The 20,495-nt window shown below is 32.6% G+C and overlaps 1 protein-coding gene across 1 annotated transcript in view; it reads right to left on the reverse strand.

The window, feature by feature from the left end:
* LOC128191925 (neurogenic locus notch homolog protein 1-like) overlaps positions 1-20,495 on the reverse strand; it is a 67,096-nt gene that overhangs the window by 15,840 nt on the left and 30,761 nt on the right. The window contains exons 21-42 of the mRNA XM_052864299.1: positions 10,597-10,710; positions 10,169-10,282; positions 9,813-9,926; positions 9,526-9,639; positions 9,092-9,205; positions 8,736-8,849; positions 8,448-8,561; positions 8,020-8,133; positions 7,664-7,777; positions 7,376-7,489; positions 6,943-7,056; positions 6,587-6,700; positions 6,299-6,412; positions 5,871-5,984; positions 4,790-4,903; positions 4,150-4,500; positions 3,722-3,835; positions 3,370-3,483; positions 2,295-2,408; positions 2,007-2,120; positions 1,574-1,687; positions 493-606 (exon numbers count right to left, since the gene is read on the reverse strand). Coding sequence (XP_052720259.1) covers positions 493-606; positions 1,574-1,687; positions 2,007-2,120; positions 2,295-2,408; positions 3,370-3,483; positions 3,722-3,835; positions 4,150-4,500; positions 4,790-4,903; positions 5,871-5,984; positions 6,299-6,412; positions 6,587-6,700; positions 6,943-7,056; positions 7,376-7,489; positions 7,664-7,777; positions 8,020-8,133; positions 8,448-8,561; positions 8,736-8,849; positions 9,092-9,205; positions 9,526-9,639; positions 9,813-9,926; positions 10,169-10,282; positions 10,597-10,710 — 2,745 coding nt within the window. The remainder of the gene's footprint in view (positions 1-492; positions 607-1,573; positions 1,688-2,006; positions 2,121-2,294; positions 2,409-3,369; positions 3,484-3,721; positions 3,836-4,149; positions 4,501-4,789; positions 4,904-5,870; positions 5,985-6,298; positions 6,413-6,586; positions 6,701-6,942; positions 7,057-7,375; positions 7,490-7,663; positions 7,778-8,019; positions 8,134-8,447; positions 8,562-8,735; positions 8,850-9,091; positions 9,206-9,525; positions 9,640-9,812; positions 9,927-10,168; positions 10,283-10,596; positions 10,711-20,495) is intronic.

Here is a 20,495-nt window from a genome sequence, read left to right on the forward strand (position 1 = left end):
TTTTTTCTCGACAATTCTTATTCTGATGTTTATGATGAAAATGACACCATATTTCACGAATATCAAATGTTCATGAAGTAACACATTGAAGGTTTTCTGGATTCCCAGAAACAAATTCATTATGCAGGTATGGTGTTTACTGTTTTCACAATTTGTTCCATTGAATCCAGCAACACAACTACATTGGTAGTCGTTGACCAGGTCTGTACAGGTTCCGTTGTTTTGACAAGGCTCTGGATTGCAGTCATCGATATCTACAATTTCAAGTACCAGCTGCATGAACAGAATCAAAACGAAATTATCTACAATTTTTAGTCTATGATTTTGATGCATGTCCTATACAGACTAGATTTGTATTTGCTCTTGTTTATCATTGGATCAAAGATTCAAAAGTAAAGTATTCTCAATCAACTGCATTGTTTATTTTATTATTACAATAGCTTGGTGCTTAGTTGAAATCATTCACAAGAAGTAAAATATATTCCAACTTACCAATTGTGCAGTTCGTTCCATTAAAACCGACAGTACAAGCACATGTGTAATCATTGATCAGATCTATACAAGTTCCATTGTTCTGACAAGGTTCAGATGCACACTCATCGATATCTGAAATACACAAAGTTCAATATATCTATACTACTAAAAAAATGAACACTAATTCATGTGCTTTGTTACCCTCAAAATTGCTGGGAACTTTTTTTTAATATGTAAGTAAGTTAAAAATATCTGGAATTTGAACCGGAATGAAAATGCGTATGGGGTAGGGACAGTTTGTAAACAGTCATATAATGAAACATTTTTTCATTTAATTTAAAGCAATCCAGAGCCTTGTCATCTTTAAAATTTAAAATCTAGTTCAAAAATTTCTAGAGACACGTGTATTGTGTCTTTTGCATAAAAGGAAAATATAACGCATTGGTAGTGCTTACTGATGTCACAATTTGTTCCATTGAATCCTGCAACACAATCACAGTGGTAGTCGTTGACCAGGTCTGTACAGGTTCCGTTGTTTTGACAAGGCTCTGGATTGCAGTCATCGATATCTACAATTTCAAGTACCAACTGAATGAATAGAATTTTTTTCTCGACAATTCTTATTCGGATGTTTATGATGAAAATGACACCATATTTCACGAATATCAAATGTTCATGAAGTAACACATTGAAGGTTTTCTGGATTCCCAGAAACAAATTCATTATGCAGGTATGGTGATTACTGTTTTCACAATTTGTTCCATTGAATCCTGCAACACAACTACATTGGTAGTTGTTGACCAGGTCTGTACAGGTTCCGTTGTTTTGACAAGGCTCTGCATTGCAGTCATCGATATCTACAATTTCAAGTACCCGCTGCATGCATGAACAGAATCAAAACGAAATTATCTACAATTTTTAGTCTATGATTTTGATGCATGTCCTATACAGACTAGATTTGTATTTGCTCTTGTTTATCATTGGATCAAAGATTCAAAAGTAAAGTATTCTCAATCAACTGCATTGTTTACAATATTATTACAATAACTTGGTTCTTAGTTGAAAACATTCACAAGAAGTAAAATATATTCCAACTTACCAATTGTGCAGTTCGTTCCATTAAAACCGACAGTACAAGCACATGTGTAATCATTGATCAGATCTATACAAGTTCCATTGTTTTGACAAGGTTCAGATGCACACTCATCGATATCTGAAATACACAAAGTTCAATATATCTATACTACTAAAATAATGAACACTAATTCATGTGCTTTGTTACCCTCAAAACTGCTGGGAACTTTTTTTTTTATATGTAAGTAAGTTAAAAATATCTGGAATTTGAACCGGAATGAAAATGCATATGGGGTAGGGAGGGTTTGTAAACAGTCATATTATGAAACATTTTTCAATTTAATTTAAAACAAATAGTAAAATCAAATAATTAAAAAAATATACTTAAAATATTTAAAGAGACACGTATATTGTGTCTTTTGCATAAAAGGAAAATATAACGCATTGATAGTGCTTACTGATGTCACAATTTGTTCCATTGAATCCTGCAACACAATCACAGAGGTAGTCGTTGACCAGGTCTGTACAGGTTCCGTTGTTTTGACAAGGCTCTGGATTGCAGTCATCGATATCTACAATTTCAAGTACCAACTGAATGAATAGAATTTTTTTCTCGACAATTCTTATTCGGATGTTTATGATGAAAATGACACCATATTTCACGAATATCAAATGTTCATGAAGTAACACATTGAAGGTTTTCTGGATTCCCAGAAACAATTTCATTATGCAGGTATGGTGATTACTGTTTTCACAATTTGTTCCATTGAATCCTGCAACACAACTACATTGGTAGTTGTTGACCAGGTCTGTACAGGTTCCGTTGTTTTGACAAGGCTCTGCATTGCAGTCATCGATATCTACAATTTCAAGTACCCGCTGCATGCATGAACAGAATCAAAACGAAATTATCTACAATTTTTAGTCTATGATTTTGATGCATGTCATATACAGACTAGATTTGTATTTGCTCTTGTTTATCATTGGATCAAAGATTCAAAAGTAAAGTATTCTCAATCAACTGCATTGTTTACAATATTCTTACAATAACTTGGTTCTTAGTTGAAAACATTCACAAGAAGTAAAATATATTCCAACTTACCAATTGTGCAGTTCGTTCCATTAAAACCGACAGTACAAGCACATGTGTAATCATTGATCAGATCTATACAAGTTCCATTGTTCTGACAAGGTTCAGATGCACACTCATCGATATCTGAAATACACAACGTTCAATATATCTATACTACTAAAATAATGAACACTAATTCATGTGCTTTGTTACCCTCAAAACTGCTGGGAACTTTTTTTTTTTATATGTAAGTAAGTTAAAAATATCTGGAATTTGAACCGGAATGAAAATGCGTATGGGGTAGGGAGAGTTCTTAAACAGTCATATTATGAAACATTTTTTCATTTAATTTAAAGCAAAAAGTAAAATGCAATAATTAAAATCTAGTTCAAATATTTATAGAAACACGTGTATTGTGTCTTTTGCATAAAAGGAAAATATAACGCATTGATAGTGCTTACTTATGTCACAATTTGTTCCATTGAATCCTGCAACACAATCACAGTGGTAGTCGTTGACCAGGTCTGTACAGGTTCCGTTGTTTTGACAAGGCTCTGGATTGCAGTCATCGATATCTACAATTTCAAGTACCAACTGAATGAACAGAATTTTTTTCTCGACAATTCTTATTCTGATGTTTATGATGAAAATGACACCATATTTCACGAATATCAAATGTTCATGAAGTAACACATTGAAGGTTTTCTGGATTCCCAGAAACAAATTCATTATGCAGGTATGGTGTTTACTGTTTTCACAATTTGTTCCATTGAATCCAGCAACACAACTACATTGGTAGTCGTTGACCAGGTCTGTACAGGTTCCGTTGTTTTGACAAGGCTCTGGATTGCAGTCATCGATATCTACAATTTCAAGTACCAGCTGCATGAACAGAATCAAAACGAAATTATCTACAATTTTTAGTCTATGATTTTGATGCATGTCCTATACAGACTAGATTTGTATTTGCTCTTGTTTATCATTGGATCAAAGATTCAAAAGTAAAGTATTCTCAATCAACTGCATTGTTTATTTTATTATTACAATAGCTTGGTGCTTAGTTGAAATCATTCACAAGAAGTAAAATATATTCCAACTTACCAATTGTGCAGTTCGTTCCATTAAAACCGACAGTACAAGCACATGTGTAATCATTGATCAGATCTATACAAGTTCCATTGTTCTGACAAGGTTCAGATGCACACTCATCGATATCTGAAATACACAAAGTTCAATATATCTATACTACTAAAATAATGAACACTAATTCATGTGCTTTGTTACCCTCAAAATTGCTGGGAACTTTTTTATATATGTAAGTAAGTTAAAAATATCTGGAATTTGAACCGGAATGAAAATGCGTATGGGGTAGGGAGAGTTCTTAAACAGTCATATTATGAAACATTTTTTCATTTAATTTAAAGCAAAAAGTAAAATGCAATAATTAAAATCTAGTTCAAATATTTATAGAAACACGTGTATTGTGTCTTTTGCATAAAAGGAAAATATAACGCATTGATAGTGCTTACTTATGTCACAATTTGTTCCATTGAATCCTGCAACACAATCACAGAGGTAGTCGTTGACCAGGTCTGTACAGGTTCCGTTGTTTTGACAAGGCTCTGGATTGCAGTCATCGATATCTACAATTTCAAGTACCAACTGAATGAACAGAATTTTTTTCTCGACAATTCTTATTCTGATGTTTATGATGAAAATGACACCATATTTCACGAATATCAAATGTTCATGAAGTAACACATTGAAGGTTTTCTGGATTCCCAGAAACAAATTCATTATGCAGGTATGGTGTTTACTGTTTTCACAATTTGTTCCATTGAATCCAGCAACACAACTACATTGGTAGTCGTTGACCAGGTCTGTACAGGTTCCGTTGTTTTGACAAGGCTCTGGATTGCAGTCATCGATATCTACAATTTCAAGTACCAGCTGCATGAACAGAATCAAAACGAAATTATCTACAATTTTTAGTCTATGATTTTGATGCATGTCCTATACAGACTAGATTTGTATTTGCTCTTGTTTATCATTGGATCAAAGATTCAAAAGTAAAGTATTCTCAATCAACTGCATTGTTTATTTTATTATTACAATAGCTTGGTGCTTAGTTGAAATCATTCACAAGAAGTAAAATATATTCCAACTTACCAATTGTGCAGTTCGTTCCATTAAAACCGACAGTACAAGCACATGTGTAATCATTGATCAGATCTATACAAGTTCCATTGTTCTGACAAGGTTCAGATGCACACTCATCGATATCTGAAATACACAAAGTTCAATATATCTATACTACTAAAAAAATGAACACTAATTCATGTGCTTTGTTACCCTCAAAATTGCTGGGAACTTTTTTTTAATATGTAAGTAAGTTAAAAATATCTGGAATTTGAACCGGAATGAAAATGCGTATGGGGTAGGGACAGTTTGTAAACAGTCATATAATGAAACATTTTTTCATTTAATTTAAAGCAATCCAGAGCCTTGTCATCTTTAAAATTTAAAATCTAGTTCAAAAATTTCTAGAGACACGTGTATTGTGTCTTTTGCATAAAAGGAAAATATAACGCATTGGTAGTGCTTACTGATGTCACAATTTGTTCCATTGAATCCTGCAACACAATCACAGTGGTAGTCGTTGACCAGGTCTGTACAGGTTCCGTTGTTTTGACAAGGCTCTGGATTGCAGTCATCGATATCTACAATTTCAAGTACCAACTGAATGAATAGAATTTTTTTCTCGACAATTCTTATTCGGATGTTTATGATGAAAATGACACCATATTTCACGAATATCAAATGTTCATGAAGTAACACATTGAAGGTTTTCTGGATTCCCAGAAACAAATTCATTATGCAGGTATGGTGATTACTGTTTTCACAATTTGTTCCATTGAATCCTGCAACACAACTACATTGGTAGTTGTTGACCAGGTCTGTACAGGTTCCGTTGTTTTGACAAGGCTCTGCATTGCAGTCATCGATATCTACAATTTCAAGTACCCGCTGCATGCATGAACAGAATCAAAACGAAATTATCTACAATTTTTAGTCTATGATTTTGATGCATGTCATATACAGACTAGATTTGTATTTGCTCTTGTTTATCATTGGATCAAAGATTCAAAAGTAAAGTATTCTCAATCAACTGCATTGTTTACAATATTTTTACAATAGCTTGGTGCTTAGTTGAAATCATTCACAAGAAGTAAAATATATTCCAACTTACCAATTGTGCAGTTCGTTCCATTAAAACCGACAGTACAAGCACATGTGTAATCATTGATCAGATCTATACAAGTTCCATTGTTCTGACAAGGTTCAGATGCACACTCATCGATATCTGAAATACACAAAGTTCAATATATCTATACTACTAAAATAATGAACACTAATTCATGTGCTTTGTTACCCTCAAAATTGCTGGGAACTTTTTTTTATATGTAAGTAAGTTAAAAATATCTGGAATTTGAACCGGAATGAAAATGCGTATGGGGTAGGGACAGTTTGTAAACAGTCATATAATGAAACATTTTTTCATTTAATTTAAAGCAAAAAGTAAAATGAAATATTTAAAATCTAGTTCAAAAATTTCTAGAGACACGTGTATTGTGTCTTTTGCATAAAGGGAAAATATAACGCATTGATAGTGCTTACTGATGTCACAATTTGTTCCATTGAATCCTGCAATACAATCACAGAGGTAGTCGTTGACCAGGTCTGTACAGGTTCCGTTGTTTTGACAAGGCTCTGGATTGCAGTCATCGATATCTACAATTTCAAGTACCAACTGAATGAATAGAATTTTTTTCTCGACAATTCTTATTCTGATGTTTATGATGAAAATGACACCATATTTCACGAATATCAAATGTTCATGAAGTAACACATTGAAGGTTTTCTGGATTCCCAGAAACAATTTCATTATGCAGGTATGGTGATTACTGTTTTCACAATTTGTTCCATTGAATCCTGCATCACAACTACATTGGTAGTCGTTGACCAGGTCTGTACAGGTTCCGTTGTTTTGACAAGGCTCTGGATTGCAGTCATCGATATCTACAATTTCAAGTACCAGCTGCATGCATGAACAGAATCAAAACGAAATTATCTACAATTTTTAGTCTATGATTTTGATGCATGTCCTATACAGACTAGATTTGTATTTGCTCTTGTTTATCATTGGATCAAAGATTCAAAAGTAAAGTATTCTCAATCAACTGCATTGTTTACAATATTATTACAATAACTTGGTTCTTAGTTGAAAACATTCACAAGAAGTAAAATATATTCCAACTTACCAATTGTGCAGTTCGTTCCATTAAAACCGACAGTACAAGCACATGTGTAATCATTGATCAGATCTATACAAGTTCCATTGTTCTGACAAGGTTCAGATGCACACTCATCGATATCTGAAATACACAAAGTTCAATATATCTATACTACTAAAATAATGAACACTAATTCATGTGCTTTGTTACCCTCAAAACTGCTGGGAACTTTTTTTTTTATATGTAAGTAAGTTAAAAATATCTGGAATTTGAACCGGAATGAAAATGCATATGGGGTAGGGAGGGTTTGTAAACAGTCATATTATGAAACATTTTTCAATTTAATTTAAAACAAATAGTAAAATCAAATAATTAAAAAAATATACTTAAAATATTTAAAGAGACACGTATATTGTGTCTTTTGCATAAAAGGAAAATATAACGCATTGATAGTGCTTACTGATGTCACAATTTGTTCCATTGAATCCTGCAACACAATCACAGAGGTAGTCGTTGACCAGGTCTGTACAGGTTCCGTTGTTTTGACAAGGCTCTGGATTGCAGTCATCGATATCTACAATTTCAAGTACCAACTGAATGAATAGAATTTTTTTCTCGACAATTCTTATTCGGATGTTTATGATGAAAATGACACCATATTTCACGAATATCAAATGTTCATGAAGTAACACATTGAAGGTTTTCTGGATTCCCAGAAACAATTTCATTATGCAGGTATGGTGATTACTGTTTTCACAATTTGTTCCATTGAATCCTGCATCACAACTACATTGGTAGTCGTTGACCAGGTCTGTACAGGTTCCGTTGTTTTGACAAGGCTCTGGATTGCAGTCATCGATATCTACAATTTCAAGTACCCGCTGCATGCATGAATAGAATCAAAACGAAATTCTCTACAATTTTTAGTCTATGATTTTGATGCATGTCATATACAGACTAGATTTGTATTTGCTCTTGTTTATCATTGGATCAAAGATTCAAAAGTAAAGTATTCTCAATCAACTGCATTGTTTACAATATTTTTACAATAGCTTGGTGCTTAGTTGAAATCATTCACAAGAAGTAAAATATATTCCAACTTACCAATTGTGCAGTTCGTTCCATTAAAACCGACAGTACAAGCACATGTGTAATCATTGATCAGATCTATACAAGTTCCATTGTTCTGACAAGGTTCAGATGCACACTCATCGATATCTGAAATACACAAAGTTCAATATATCTATACTACTAAAATAATGAACACTAATTCATGTGCTTTGTTACCCTCAAAATTGCTGGGAACTTTTTTTTATATGTAAGTAAGTTAAAAATATCTGGAATTTGAACCGGAATGAAAATGCGTATGGGGTAGGGACAGTTTGTAAACAGTCATATAATGAAACATTTTTTCATTTAATTTAAAGCAAAAAGTAAAATGAAATATTTAAAATCTAGTTCAAAAATTTCTAGAGACACGTGTATTGTGTCTTTTGCATAAAGGGAAAATATAACGCATTGATAGTGCTTACTGATGTCACAATTTGTTCCATTGAATCCTGCAATACAATCACAGAGGTAGTCGTTGACCAGGTCTGTACAGGTTCCGTTGTTTTGACAAGGCTCTGGATTGCAGTCATCGATATCTACAATTTCAAGTACCAACTGAATGAATAGAATTTTTTTCTCGACAATTCTTATTCGGATGTTTATGATGAAAATGACACCATATTTCACGAATATCAAATGTTCATGAAGTAACACATTGAAGGTTTTCTGGATTCCCAGAAACAATTTCATTATGCAGGTATGGTGATTACTGTTTTCACAATTTGTTCCATTGAATCCTGCATCACAACTACATTGGTAGTCGTTGACCAGGTCTGTACAGGTTCCGTTGTTTTGACAAGGCTCTGGATTGCAGTCATCGATATCTACAATTTCAAGTACCAGCTGCATGCATGAACAGAATCAAAACGAAATTATCTACAATTTTTAGTCTATGATTTTGATGCATGTCCTATACAGACTAGATTTGTATTTGCTCTTGTTTATCATTGGATCAAAGATTCAAAAGTAAAGTATTCTCAATCAACTGCATTGTTTACAATATTATTACAATAACTTGGTTCTTAGTTGAAAACATTCACAAGAAGTAAAATATATTCCAACTTACCAATTGTGCAGTTCGTTCCATTAAAACCGACAGTACAAGCACATGTGTAATCATTGATCAGATCTATACAAGTTCCATTGTTCTGACAAGGTTCAGATGCACACTCATCGATATCTGAAATACACAAAGTTCAATATATCTATACTACTAAAATAATGAACACTAATTCATGTGCTTTGTTACCCTCAAAACTGCTGGGAACTTTTTTTTTTTATATGTAAGTAAGTTAAAAATATCTGGAATTTGAACCGGAATGAAAATGCATATGGGGTAGGGAGGGTTTGTAAACAGTCATATTATGAAACATTTTTCAATTTAATTTAAAACAAATAGTAAAATCAAATAATTAAAAAAATATACTTAAAATATTTAAAGAGACACGTATATTGTGTCTTTTGCATAAAAGGAAAATATAACGCATTGATAGTGCTTACTGATGTCACAATTTGTTCCATTGAATCCTGCAACACAATCACAGAGGTAGTCGTTGACCAGGTCTGTACAGGTTCCGTTGTTTTGACAAGGCTCTGGATTGCAGTCATCGATATCTACAATTTCAAGTACCAACTGAATGAATAGAATTTTTTCTCGACAATTCTTATTCGGATGTTTATGATGAAAATGACACCATATTTCACGAATATCAAATGTTCATGAAGTAACACATTGAAGGTTTTCTGGATTCCCAGAAACAATTTCATTATGCAGGTATGGTGATTACTGTTTTCACAATTTGTTCCATTGAATCCTGCATCACAACTACATTGGTAGTCGTTGACCAGGTCTGTACAGGTTCCGTTGTTTTGACAAGGCTCTGGATTGCAGTCATCGATATCTACAATTTCAAGTACCCGCTGCATGCATGAATAGAATCAAAACGAAATTCTCTACAATTTTTAGTCTATGATTTTGATGCATGTCCTATACAGACTAGATTTGTATTTGCTCTTGTTTATCATTGGATCAAAGATTCAAAAGTAAAATATTCTCAATCAACTGCATTGTTTACAATATTATTACAATAACTTGGTTCTTAGTTGAAAACATTCACAAGAAGTAAAATATATTCCAACTTACCAATTGTGCAGTTCGTTCCATTAAAACCGACAGTACAAGCACATGTGTAATCATTGATCAGATCTATACAAGTTCCATTGTTCTGACAAGGTTCAGATGCACACTCATCGATATCTGAAATACACAACGTTCAATATATCTATACTACTAAAATAATGAACACTAATTCATGTGCTTTGTTATCCTCAAAATTGCTGGGAACTTTTTTTTATATGTAAGTAAGTTAAAAATATCTGGAATTTGAACCGTAATGAAAAAGCGTATGGGGTAAGGACAGTTTGTAAACAGTCATATTATGAAACATTTTTTCATTTAATTTAAAGCAAAAAGTAAAATGAAATAATTAAAATCTAGTTCAAATATTTCTAGAGACACGTGTATTGTGTCTTTTGCATAAAAGGAAAATATAACGCATTGATAGTGCTTACTGATGTCACAATTTGTTCCATTGAATCCTGCAACACAATCACAGTGGAAGTCGTTGACCAGGTCTGTACAGGTTCCGCTGTTTTGACAAGGCTCTGGATTGCAGTCATCGATATCTACAATTTCAAGTACCAACTGAATGAACAGAATTTTTTTCTCGACAATTCTTATTCGGATGTTTATGATTAAAATTACACCATATTTCACGAATATCAAATGTTCATGAAGTAACACATTGAAGGTTTTTTAGATTCCCAGAAACAAATTCATTATGCAGGTATGGTGTTTACTGTTTTCACAATTTGGTCCATTGAATCCTGCAACACAACTACATTGGTAGTCGTTGACCAGGTCTGTACAGGTTCCGTTGTTTTGACAAGGCTCTGGATTGCAGTCATCGATATCTACAATTTCAAGTACCAGCTGCATGAACAGAATCAACACAAAATGATCTTCAATATTTTGTCAATGCTTTTGATGCAATAAAATTGGGAGGTACCCAAAGGAGTGTCGCTCTCGTATTTGGTTTGCGTCCTTGAACTATAAAATATTCTAAGAGAGAAAGAGGAGTATTAAGTATAAGGTTTTAGCAATGTTTGTGTTAATTTTTTTTTTAAATTAAGTTAATTTAACTTGATTAGCCTGCACAAATCATATATAGTTTTAATTATTAAAACAAACATCTGTAGAAACATCCCTGTTGTGTCTTTTGCATAGACGAACATATTATGAATCTATATTGCTCACTGTTTTCACAATTTGCTCCATTGAATCCTGCCACACAATCACATTGGAAGCCGTTGACCAGGTCTGTACAGGTTCCGTTGTTTTGACAAGGCTCTGGATTGCAGTCATCGTTATCTATAATTTCAAATACGATCTAACTGATCAAATGATAATGTTGTCCATCAATGTATAAAGAATAACGAATGAAGAAAAGGACGAATAGAAGAACGGAACAGCAATTTTTATAAATTCAGGCATAAGCTTTCGGTTCACGGATTGGCCAGCGCTGGATTAGTTGTAGTCATAATATGAAACATATTTTCTTATTTAATTCAAAACAGTCAAATAATATTTCAAATAATAAAATTGTTGTTTCCATATCGAATATCGAATTCTTCTTCCGAAAAGCTCTATGCAGCGGCACAGGCCCTTACATAAAAATTAGTTTTTAACTGTGACGAAAGGGGTCGAAAAGGAAATGCTCCCATATACGCACAATAGTTACTATTTAAAATTTTATGAAAAAGCCAAGGATTGGGTCGGGTTGTGAGGACCAACCAATCCGACGGATTATATATGGTACATACTTTTGCCAAATCGGATAGGAAAGTCAGTTTTTAAATACACATGATTTTAACATTAACATTACTTTATACAACGATTGATAAACTAGTTCTACAACTTATATTAATATCTTTCGTTTGCACGGATGTTAGTGTGAGGGGGTCATTGATGTCTGTGGAAGCCGATTACCCGGAAAAAACCCACGTGTCCAAGCGGGCGACCATCATACACATTCAAATACAACTACTGTCGATCACGTGGATCGAACTCGGGTCGCAGCGGTGATAAGCGAGTGCATTTTAAAACATTTTACATATACATGTACTTTGTTATTCATTAAAAAAATTCTTTAAACGTATTTAAGAAAAATGACCGGTTGTAAGGTATGTTTTGAAGGTAAGAATTAATTATGAAAGATTGTATACGAAACACCATTTAGTATCCCCTTTCCTGAGGCTAAATATGATATTTTGGTGATTTTGATTAATTAATTAAATTAATTGATCACCGATAGTTGTCAGCGATGAATGTGCCAAGATTGAATATTTAACGCTATCTAGTATACAAAATAGTATACAAAATTCTGTATTAGCATAATTGCACGTTCATTTTATTTCCACCACTTTTTTTATAATAATAATAAATTGTAACAATCAACTCCATTTATAAAATAAAAGAATATGAATTAATATTCATCAATCCTCTCAGTCATATTAGGAAGAAATTGGGGGAGGTCATTCGCGTTAAAAATAAGAATAGTTTTCACCTGAGACTGGATTCACGATACCGCGACGGTGTGGACAATGTGAGAAGCTGTACCGCGAGGATGCATGGTTTTACCTGAGTTACCTGTGCTAAACCGGGATCAATTTAACACCACGAAGACTCGCGGTAAATACGAAAACCGCGTTGGCCGAAGTGTACGTCTTTTTTACTCCAATGATACTCTAATGATATGACTCCAATGTACTCCAATATATGATACCCAAATTATACTCTAATGATACCTCCTCGAAATCCAATGATACCCCAATGATACCTCAATGAACTTTATGTACTCTAATGATACATATTAAGCATAAATGATATACTTAATGAGTTTATTTAACCAAATCTCAGCTACACTATAACGTAATTTAAACCTGTGTTACTCGATGATTACTCAATATAGTCCAAAGATATCCAAACCAACCTAAGTGATACCACAATGAACCCGAATAATTTTTTTAGTATTTTTCTCAACATGTTTTTCATTATACCCGATGGAAGCTTGACAGGAACAACACAACATCTGACTTTCTCGGAATCAAATTTTTAATTAATCTCCAAGAAATGTCTTAGCTAAACTATATTCCTAAATAATTAGTAATCAATAAAATAACGAATCATTGCAAACATAGAAAATTGAAGTTTTATGTGTACTGCATCCAACCCTCCGTCACAGATTAGGATGGCGGGAGGTTGGTGGATTTCCCTTTTGTCAAGAGTCTGCCCCACCCTTCCGCTTTTAAAAACGACGCTTCGTGCCTGTTAGTTAAGAAAAAACTTCTTTGATTTCGAATCTTTTATTTTTTTGCTAAAATTAATTTTACTGTTAAATACGCCACTAAAAATGTTCATGTTAAGAATTCGTTATGCATGTATAACTGCAGTAGGTGTTATTATCGGTATGTAAAATTTGAACTCGATATTTTGAAATATATTTTTTTTTAAAAAATCATTTCATGGGCAGGGAATTTGTGTGCTATCCAAAAATTTTACTTTTGTGATCCAATGTGCACTTATCTCTTGATATGTGTACACAAAAAAGCCCCAACTATGGATTTGGTTGATTCTGTGTTAATTGGCTGGTTTTTTATTGGCTGAAGCACAAGGAATTAACAAGCCCGGTCATATTAATCGAGGGCTTGTCATAAACTAAACGAAATAATTCTATAACCTGGCTGGTTAAGTAAGTGTACTTTCTTATGCTTATAAAGCAATGACTTCCAGTTTACAAATGAATCTATATAAAATTTATGCATTTTTAAAAATCATATTCAAAATATAAAAATTTAGGATTTTTATATTCTCATTAAATTACTTTAAGAACTATTAATATTTTGTGCTTATACGATTCAATATGAATATTAATAAATAAAACATAATTAGATTTAAACGGTCTGTTGAACTCTTTTCTATGTCAATGCTGCATATAACTGAATATCGAGGAAACTATCATACTGAAAATATTTAGAAAAATTTTATCTTTCAAATTTAATATACAGGGGGTACGTTGGGTTACAGTGCTGGTTAGTGCTATGTACAGTGGCGAACAGTGGGGTTCGATGCTGGTCAGTGCCTTGTACAATGGCGTACAGTGGGGTACAGTGCTGGTCATTAGAAATGAACAGTAGGGTACAAAGGGGTACACTAGAAGTCAGTAAAAGGTACAGTGAGGTACAGTCAAAGTACATAAGATGTCAGACAATGTGAGTGAATTTTCGGAAAGATCAGTGGATTTTGAATTCAGTAGTGATATAATGACTGAAAGAGGGACATTACAAACCTATTTTATACCAAAAGGAACTAACTTCAAAGGCTTTTAAAGAATAGTTGCATATGTAACTATCAAATAAATAAAATTTCAATTGAATTTAATTGCTTTGCATTGTTAAATGATTTAGATATTTCATATATGCTGTTATGTTGTTTTGTTGCCATGTTGGCGCTAACCTGAATGCTGGTGCCTAAAAAGTTAATGCATGCATAATCAGTTTGAACTTTTATTGACTTACCTTGAGGTTTCTGACAGATGTAAGAGTAACTAAATGTACAACTTAAATCATTCCACTTATGTGTATTCTGATAAGTATGCACACAGTCTTCATCCCCTCCTGCATTGTTTGGCTCGCCTGTGTTCCAATTTGAATAAAACACTGGCTGCAAAAATTAAAGTTGTTGAAATGAAAATGTTCATTAATACATTTACATGTATTCCACTACATGAATTATACATCTTAATATATTACTACATTTACATGTCATATTATATGTCGACAATGGATTTTTTTTTAAATAACTAAGCTGTAAAGGACATCTATGTCAAAACTAAATGTACTAACCGTTGAATCCTTAACCCATACAAAGGTGCCTTCATTGGCTATATCGTTCAGTCCAATCCAGTGGTATGTGTTGGGGCAAAGTTCTTTTCAATAAAAAAAAGATTATAAACGTAATGATAAACTATTTGGTTACCGCGTTAAAAACATATCATTATTTAATGTTCAAACACTATATCTTCTTGTCAGAGTTTTATTTTAAGCAAACCCCAAACTGAAACAATTCTAAAACACGACATATGTTGGTTGTTCTGCAATACAAAAAACGCAAGCGTGGAGTTTTGAAAAGCAATACAGAGAAGTACATAGAAGCGTTAAATAGGCGTTAACTCCAAAAAAGTTTTTACGTAATGTTTTGGCTGACCTTTGTCCAATCAGATCGTAGAAGGCGGAGTTGAGACATTACCGCTCGTGACTTAATTTGAGAGAGAGAGAGAGAGAGAGAGAGAGAGAGAGAGAGAGAGAGAGAGAGAGAGAGTAAATTATAGGTGACGCAGATGAGCGAACTATCTATCAATAGTTATAAAGTGACAAGTCAAGGTTTAGTATATCTTATTTTATGTAACTTTGTAAATGTTTTGAAATTCTTTAACCGGGGAACAACGATGTCATTATACAGATAATGGGATGAGGTAATATCAAACATCGAAGACTGTACGAATATTTAAGAAACTGTTTTCATTACAAGTGTTACCGTTAGTATTCTAATCAAAGTATGACGAATCTTCCTGGAATTAAATATAGGTTGTAAATTTACTTTCTATAAAAACTTTCTTCATGGCTACTCAGTGTAAAACATTCTTTACCTAAGGTCGAATTTGTCCGCCATTGTTTTTTTCCACTAAGCATCCGCCTGCGTTGCCTTTCCTTTTCACTACATCTAAATTCATAAGTGATCATTCGTTCGCATTTCAAAATATTTAATGCCCGTATACTCGGACTCTTTGCCAAGAAATTAAGTTGGTTAGTTACGTCATACTTATACATCTACATGTATGAAGACACTGCATGTTGTCTACGGCCAAGAAATTTTCACAGTCGTTCTTTAATACGCTTTTAAGTTATACCAATGTAGGACATACATGTAATTTTCATATGTAGACTTTAATTAATTTGTTTGCCCATAATGGTGATTTCTTCATCGGCATCACTTATAATTTACTTAATTCTCTCTCTCTCTCTCTCTCTCTCTCTCTCTCTCTCTCATTTAAGTCACGTGCGGCAATGTCTTAACTCTGCCCAGCTACGATCTGATTGGACAAAGGTCAGTCAAAACATTACGTAGAAACTTTCCTGGAGTTAACCCCTATTAAACGCTTCTATGTACTTAGCTGTACTTCAAATAATCAAGAATAGTTCAACAAATTCATTTTTTTGTATATCTTGATTAGATCAATTTAGTGAAAACATTATTAGAAAGACGTGAGAGCGCTGAATTACAAAACCATCAATTCAGTAAATCAAAATGTTTCCGTACGTTCCAAAAAAGACTGTGTCCCTGCATTATTGATAGTAACAAGATCACCCCCTAATTGCTGACACGATGCTCTGGCAGTTTGCCAAGGAGCAGCATTAGCTATGCAACTGTAGCACTGGCTGTCATAAACTGACCAAGTTCCCTGGCCACCACATCCGTTTGCTTGGTAAGAAAAAAAGAAAAAATGCAAACGATCTAAAAGCCAATTATTTTCAATTATATTTGTTTGTTTAATTCTTATAAATATGGTAAGAGCAAGAATTTGGGCAGCTGCATAAGTAACAAGAGGCCCATGGGGCCACATCGCTCACCTGAGCAACAATGGGCGTTCAAAAGATATTGTGCCATATGGCCCTTGGTAGATAAAGAAAAAAAATAAATATTGTAAAGTATTCGAATTTTACACTTATTTTTGCATACACGTAATCTTTGACATTGTACCTTCATGAAATACTGTTTTTAAACAGAATAAGAAAATCCTACGCAAGGTATAGAACTAAATATTTGGTAGGGGTACACTGTTATATAACTTCTAATTCCCTGTATTCTCGTTCTGCCCCATCCCCCACTTAATAAAACGATCGAAATATATGAGGGCATATAGGTACATTTTCTTCCTCAACTACTTACTAGTTCTTGTATTTTTTTTAAATATAATAGTTATTGTATTTTATCAAAAAAATCCTACCTACATGTATATTGTGAAGAAGAAAATTGCACCTCAATGCGTTTAATTTCTCAAATTAAAAATATTCAACAGTTTAATTTGTCTTGTCCATTATAATTATATGACTGGTGTTTACCTCGCGTAAACTCGTGATTTTTATAACTTTACTCACACTTGATTGATGAATACACTGGAATGAAAAATGTTGTCACGTGACATGTTAAAGAGCTATAAAAATCAATGTTACCGTATTGACAGGCACATCACTCTTATTTACTATGGCCCACCCATTATTTTCATTTTTATTCAAAAATAACAAATGGCTACAAACGAGGATAATTTTCCGCTGTAATATTTTCTTAAGAATAGCGATAATTCTTTTATCCCCGCAACAGAAATGTGTCAGAACTATGGAAACTGTTTTAACGATGTCGTTTTTATTTACTCACATTTCACATTATTCATTGTAAAAAGAGGGGGCCCCAGAGAGTAGTTATATACAGCATATCATTCTTTAATCTTTGTGTACAAGTATTTAACATACTCTAATTCATATAGAATTTCTAATGATCAACCAAAATTTCAGCGTCAATCGTAGAATTATAAGCAAGATGAGCTCAAAATTTTGCTAGGTTTGAGTCGTATTTTGTTCACGAGTTTATTTCATGAGCCCATAATATTTGCAATTTATATTTTCCTTCCCATAAGGATTATTCATGCTAGATTACGTTGAATTTGCCTCTGTAGTTCTTGAGAAGAAGATTTTTTAAAATGCACCCCTTTTTTTTCTTTTTTTCTTTTCTTTTTTTTTTTTTTTTTTTTTTTACAGTTTTGAGGTTTTCTCCGCTTTCAATGAAAATTTTTCTTTCATTTCTGCTATTTATATTCATCTTTCCATAAGAATGCTTTGAGCCAAATTTGGTTGAATTTGGTTAAGTGGTTTTAGAGAAGAAGTTTAAAATGTGAAAAGTTTACAGACGGACAGACGGACGGACGGACGGACGGACGACGGACAAAATGTGATCAGAATAGCTTTCAGAGTAGCTTTCAGCTCAGGTGAGCTAAAAATTAAGTGTAAATACCAAATGAAGCATTTTATTACCATAAAACATACTTCTATACAAAACATAACATAAACATTTTATAATTCATTAAAAAACATATAAGATAAACGAAAACCACACTGTTGCTATAGTGTTTTCTTATTATAATTATATCTAAATAGTGGTAGATCCAGTATACTGAGACATAGAAGATAACACTTACATTGTAAATCTGCCAGAGCTTCAATGCCAAAAACGTACTTGTTTGGTGCTAGAATGGAATAAAATATACAAGTAACGTATAGAATCATACGTATAGGTGTAATAAATCATACATTTGACAAAAAAGGTAATTGTTTAAAATACCCTTTGAAATGTTACAATTTTTTAAAATAAAAATATAAAAATAAGCTGTTTGTTGACAGAAATCCATTAAAATTTACCGGTATTAATACAAGTATATTTTAGTACCCTGGGGTTTAAAAATAAAACATAAAAACAACCAGAATTTCATATTAATATAGTTTCATTCCTCCTAAAATGTATCTTCTTTCATGTGCAATAAAAAATCAAAGGTTATCTTTATCAAATTGCATATACAAGATGAATATACATGTACATATTAACGAACAATAGTACATAATTAGTGAAAATGAAAAGTTAAAAACATTTTATAATTCATCATCAGTTCTGTTATAATTATCATTATAGAACTTTAAGATGATAAGTTTTTACCTTAAAGATCAGTCTAAACAATGGATTGATTCATGAAGTGAATACTTATGATTGCCGTTATTTACTGATGCAAATTATCAGACAGCTTAGTAAAGAGATAGATTTATTAAAATATTTTATATTTTATTTAATTTGATGCAAAAAACATCTTTTAATGTATACTGAATGTGATAGATTGGATAAAAAGATCTAGTAAACATATGCATTAAAGCATCACATCATCACCTTCCCGCTAATCCGCTTAACTGCCTGACGTATCCTTTAAAAAATGTTATTTTTTATAAAATATATGTGTATGCACCACATGTGTATGCAAATTAAAAGAGAGCAAATATTCAATTTCCTTGAACTACTACAGAAACTATAGAAATTTTTTAACAACATCCAAATTATTCACTGTCAAAATATGCCTGTTTTTATTAAGTAGTAAACATACATACATCGGACAGACAAATGAAGCACAATGATATATCATATGAGATACATAAGATAGGGAAAACATATGATATGTATAGATTACCTGTAATATTTACTGTAATGCATCTCGATGGTGAGGATTGTCTACAACAATCAAAATATTTAAATTTGATGTCATAAATTTGAACATAGAACAGTAAAAAAGTTTCTTGTTAGATGCTAGACATATTTGATAGACTATTGATAAATAATAAATCATTAATTGAACTTTCCTTAATATTCTAATAAAAAATCTATTGTTATTATGTGTATTTATTAAAAAATATATACATATTTTTACAGCAAATACAAAATATAGCCCTTTTTAGCGACTATTGTAAAGCCAAATGACTTCAAAATAGTTTTAACGCTCAAAGAAATGAGCAGATATCTACATAGTTATTTTATTTCTTTTAATTTGATAGGGAATACGAAGTTACTTCAAAATATAGAGGACAATAAGGTGAGCAAAACTGTTCTTGTAGCTCCAAAGTAAGAAACCCAATCTTGGATTTCAAAACTACTAGGACGGTTAATATAATATGAAATCTTTTTTATTTTCTCGATGCGTCAATCGTAATTGTTATATTTTTTCATGGAAATGCCATTTTCTTTGGATCTCACGAAAACGTGAATTAGGAAGCCATTTGCAATTTGAAGGGAATTGTGGGTCCGAGTATGACGACAGATATGTGAACGGCAACACTATCTTTGCAAGCCGAGTGTTCGATTCCTTATTTTTCATCGCAAGAGACTGGCTAGCGGCGAAGATGAGGAAGCACTAGTAGCAAAAATGATATCGCCCAAGTTCTGTCTGAGAGCATGCAGTTCTAGCGCTTTGCACTGCGAGCCTGCGTTCACTATTACTTGCTTTGTATGATCCTAATAAACATAACACCACTTGACTTCAACAAAGTTAAGGCAATAAAAACGAAATCCACCATACTAAAGATACATTAATATCATAGTTATTCCATACTAGAAAAATAACTGCAAAGAAATGTGCTCAAATACGCAGATGCATAAAAAAATTTACATTCAAAAGAATATGATTTTTCCCTCATTGAAAAGTAAGAGCATACAACTCAAACTTTGATTTACATGGTTAAAAGATAGTTATATCCTTTAGTTT

Source organism: Crassostrea angulata, chromosome 1, assembly GCF_025612915.1.
Source record: "Crassostrea angulata isolate pt1a10 chromosome 1, ASM2561291v2, whole genome shotgun sequence".
NCBI lineage: Eukaryota > Metazoa > Mollusca > Bivalvia > Ostreida > Ostreidae > Magallana > Magallana angulata.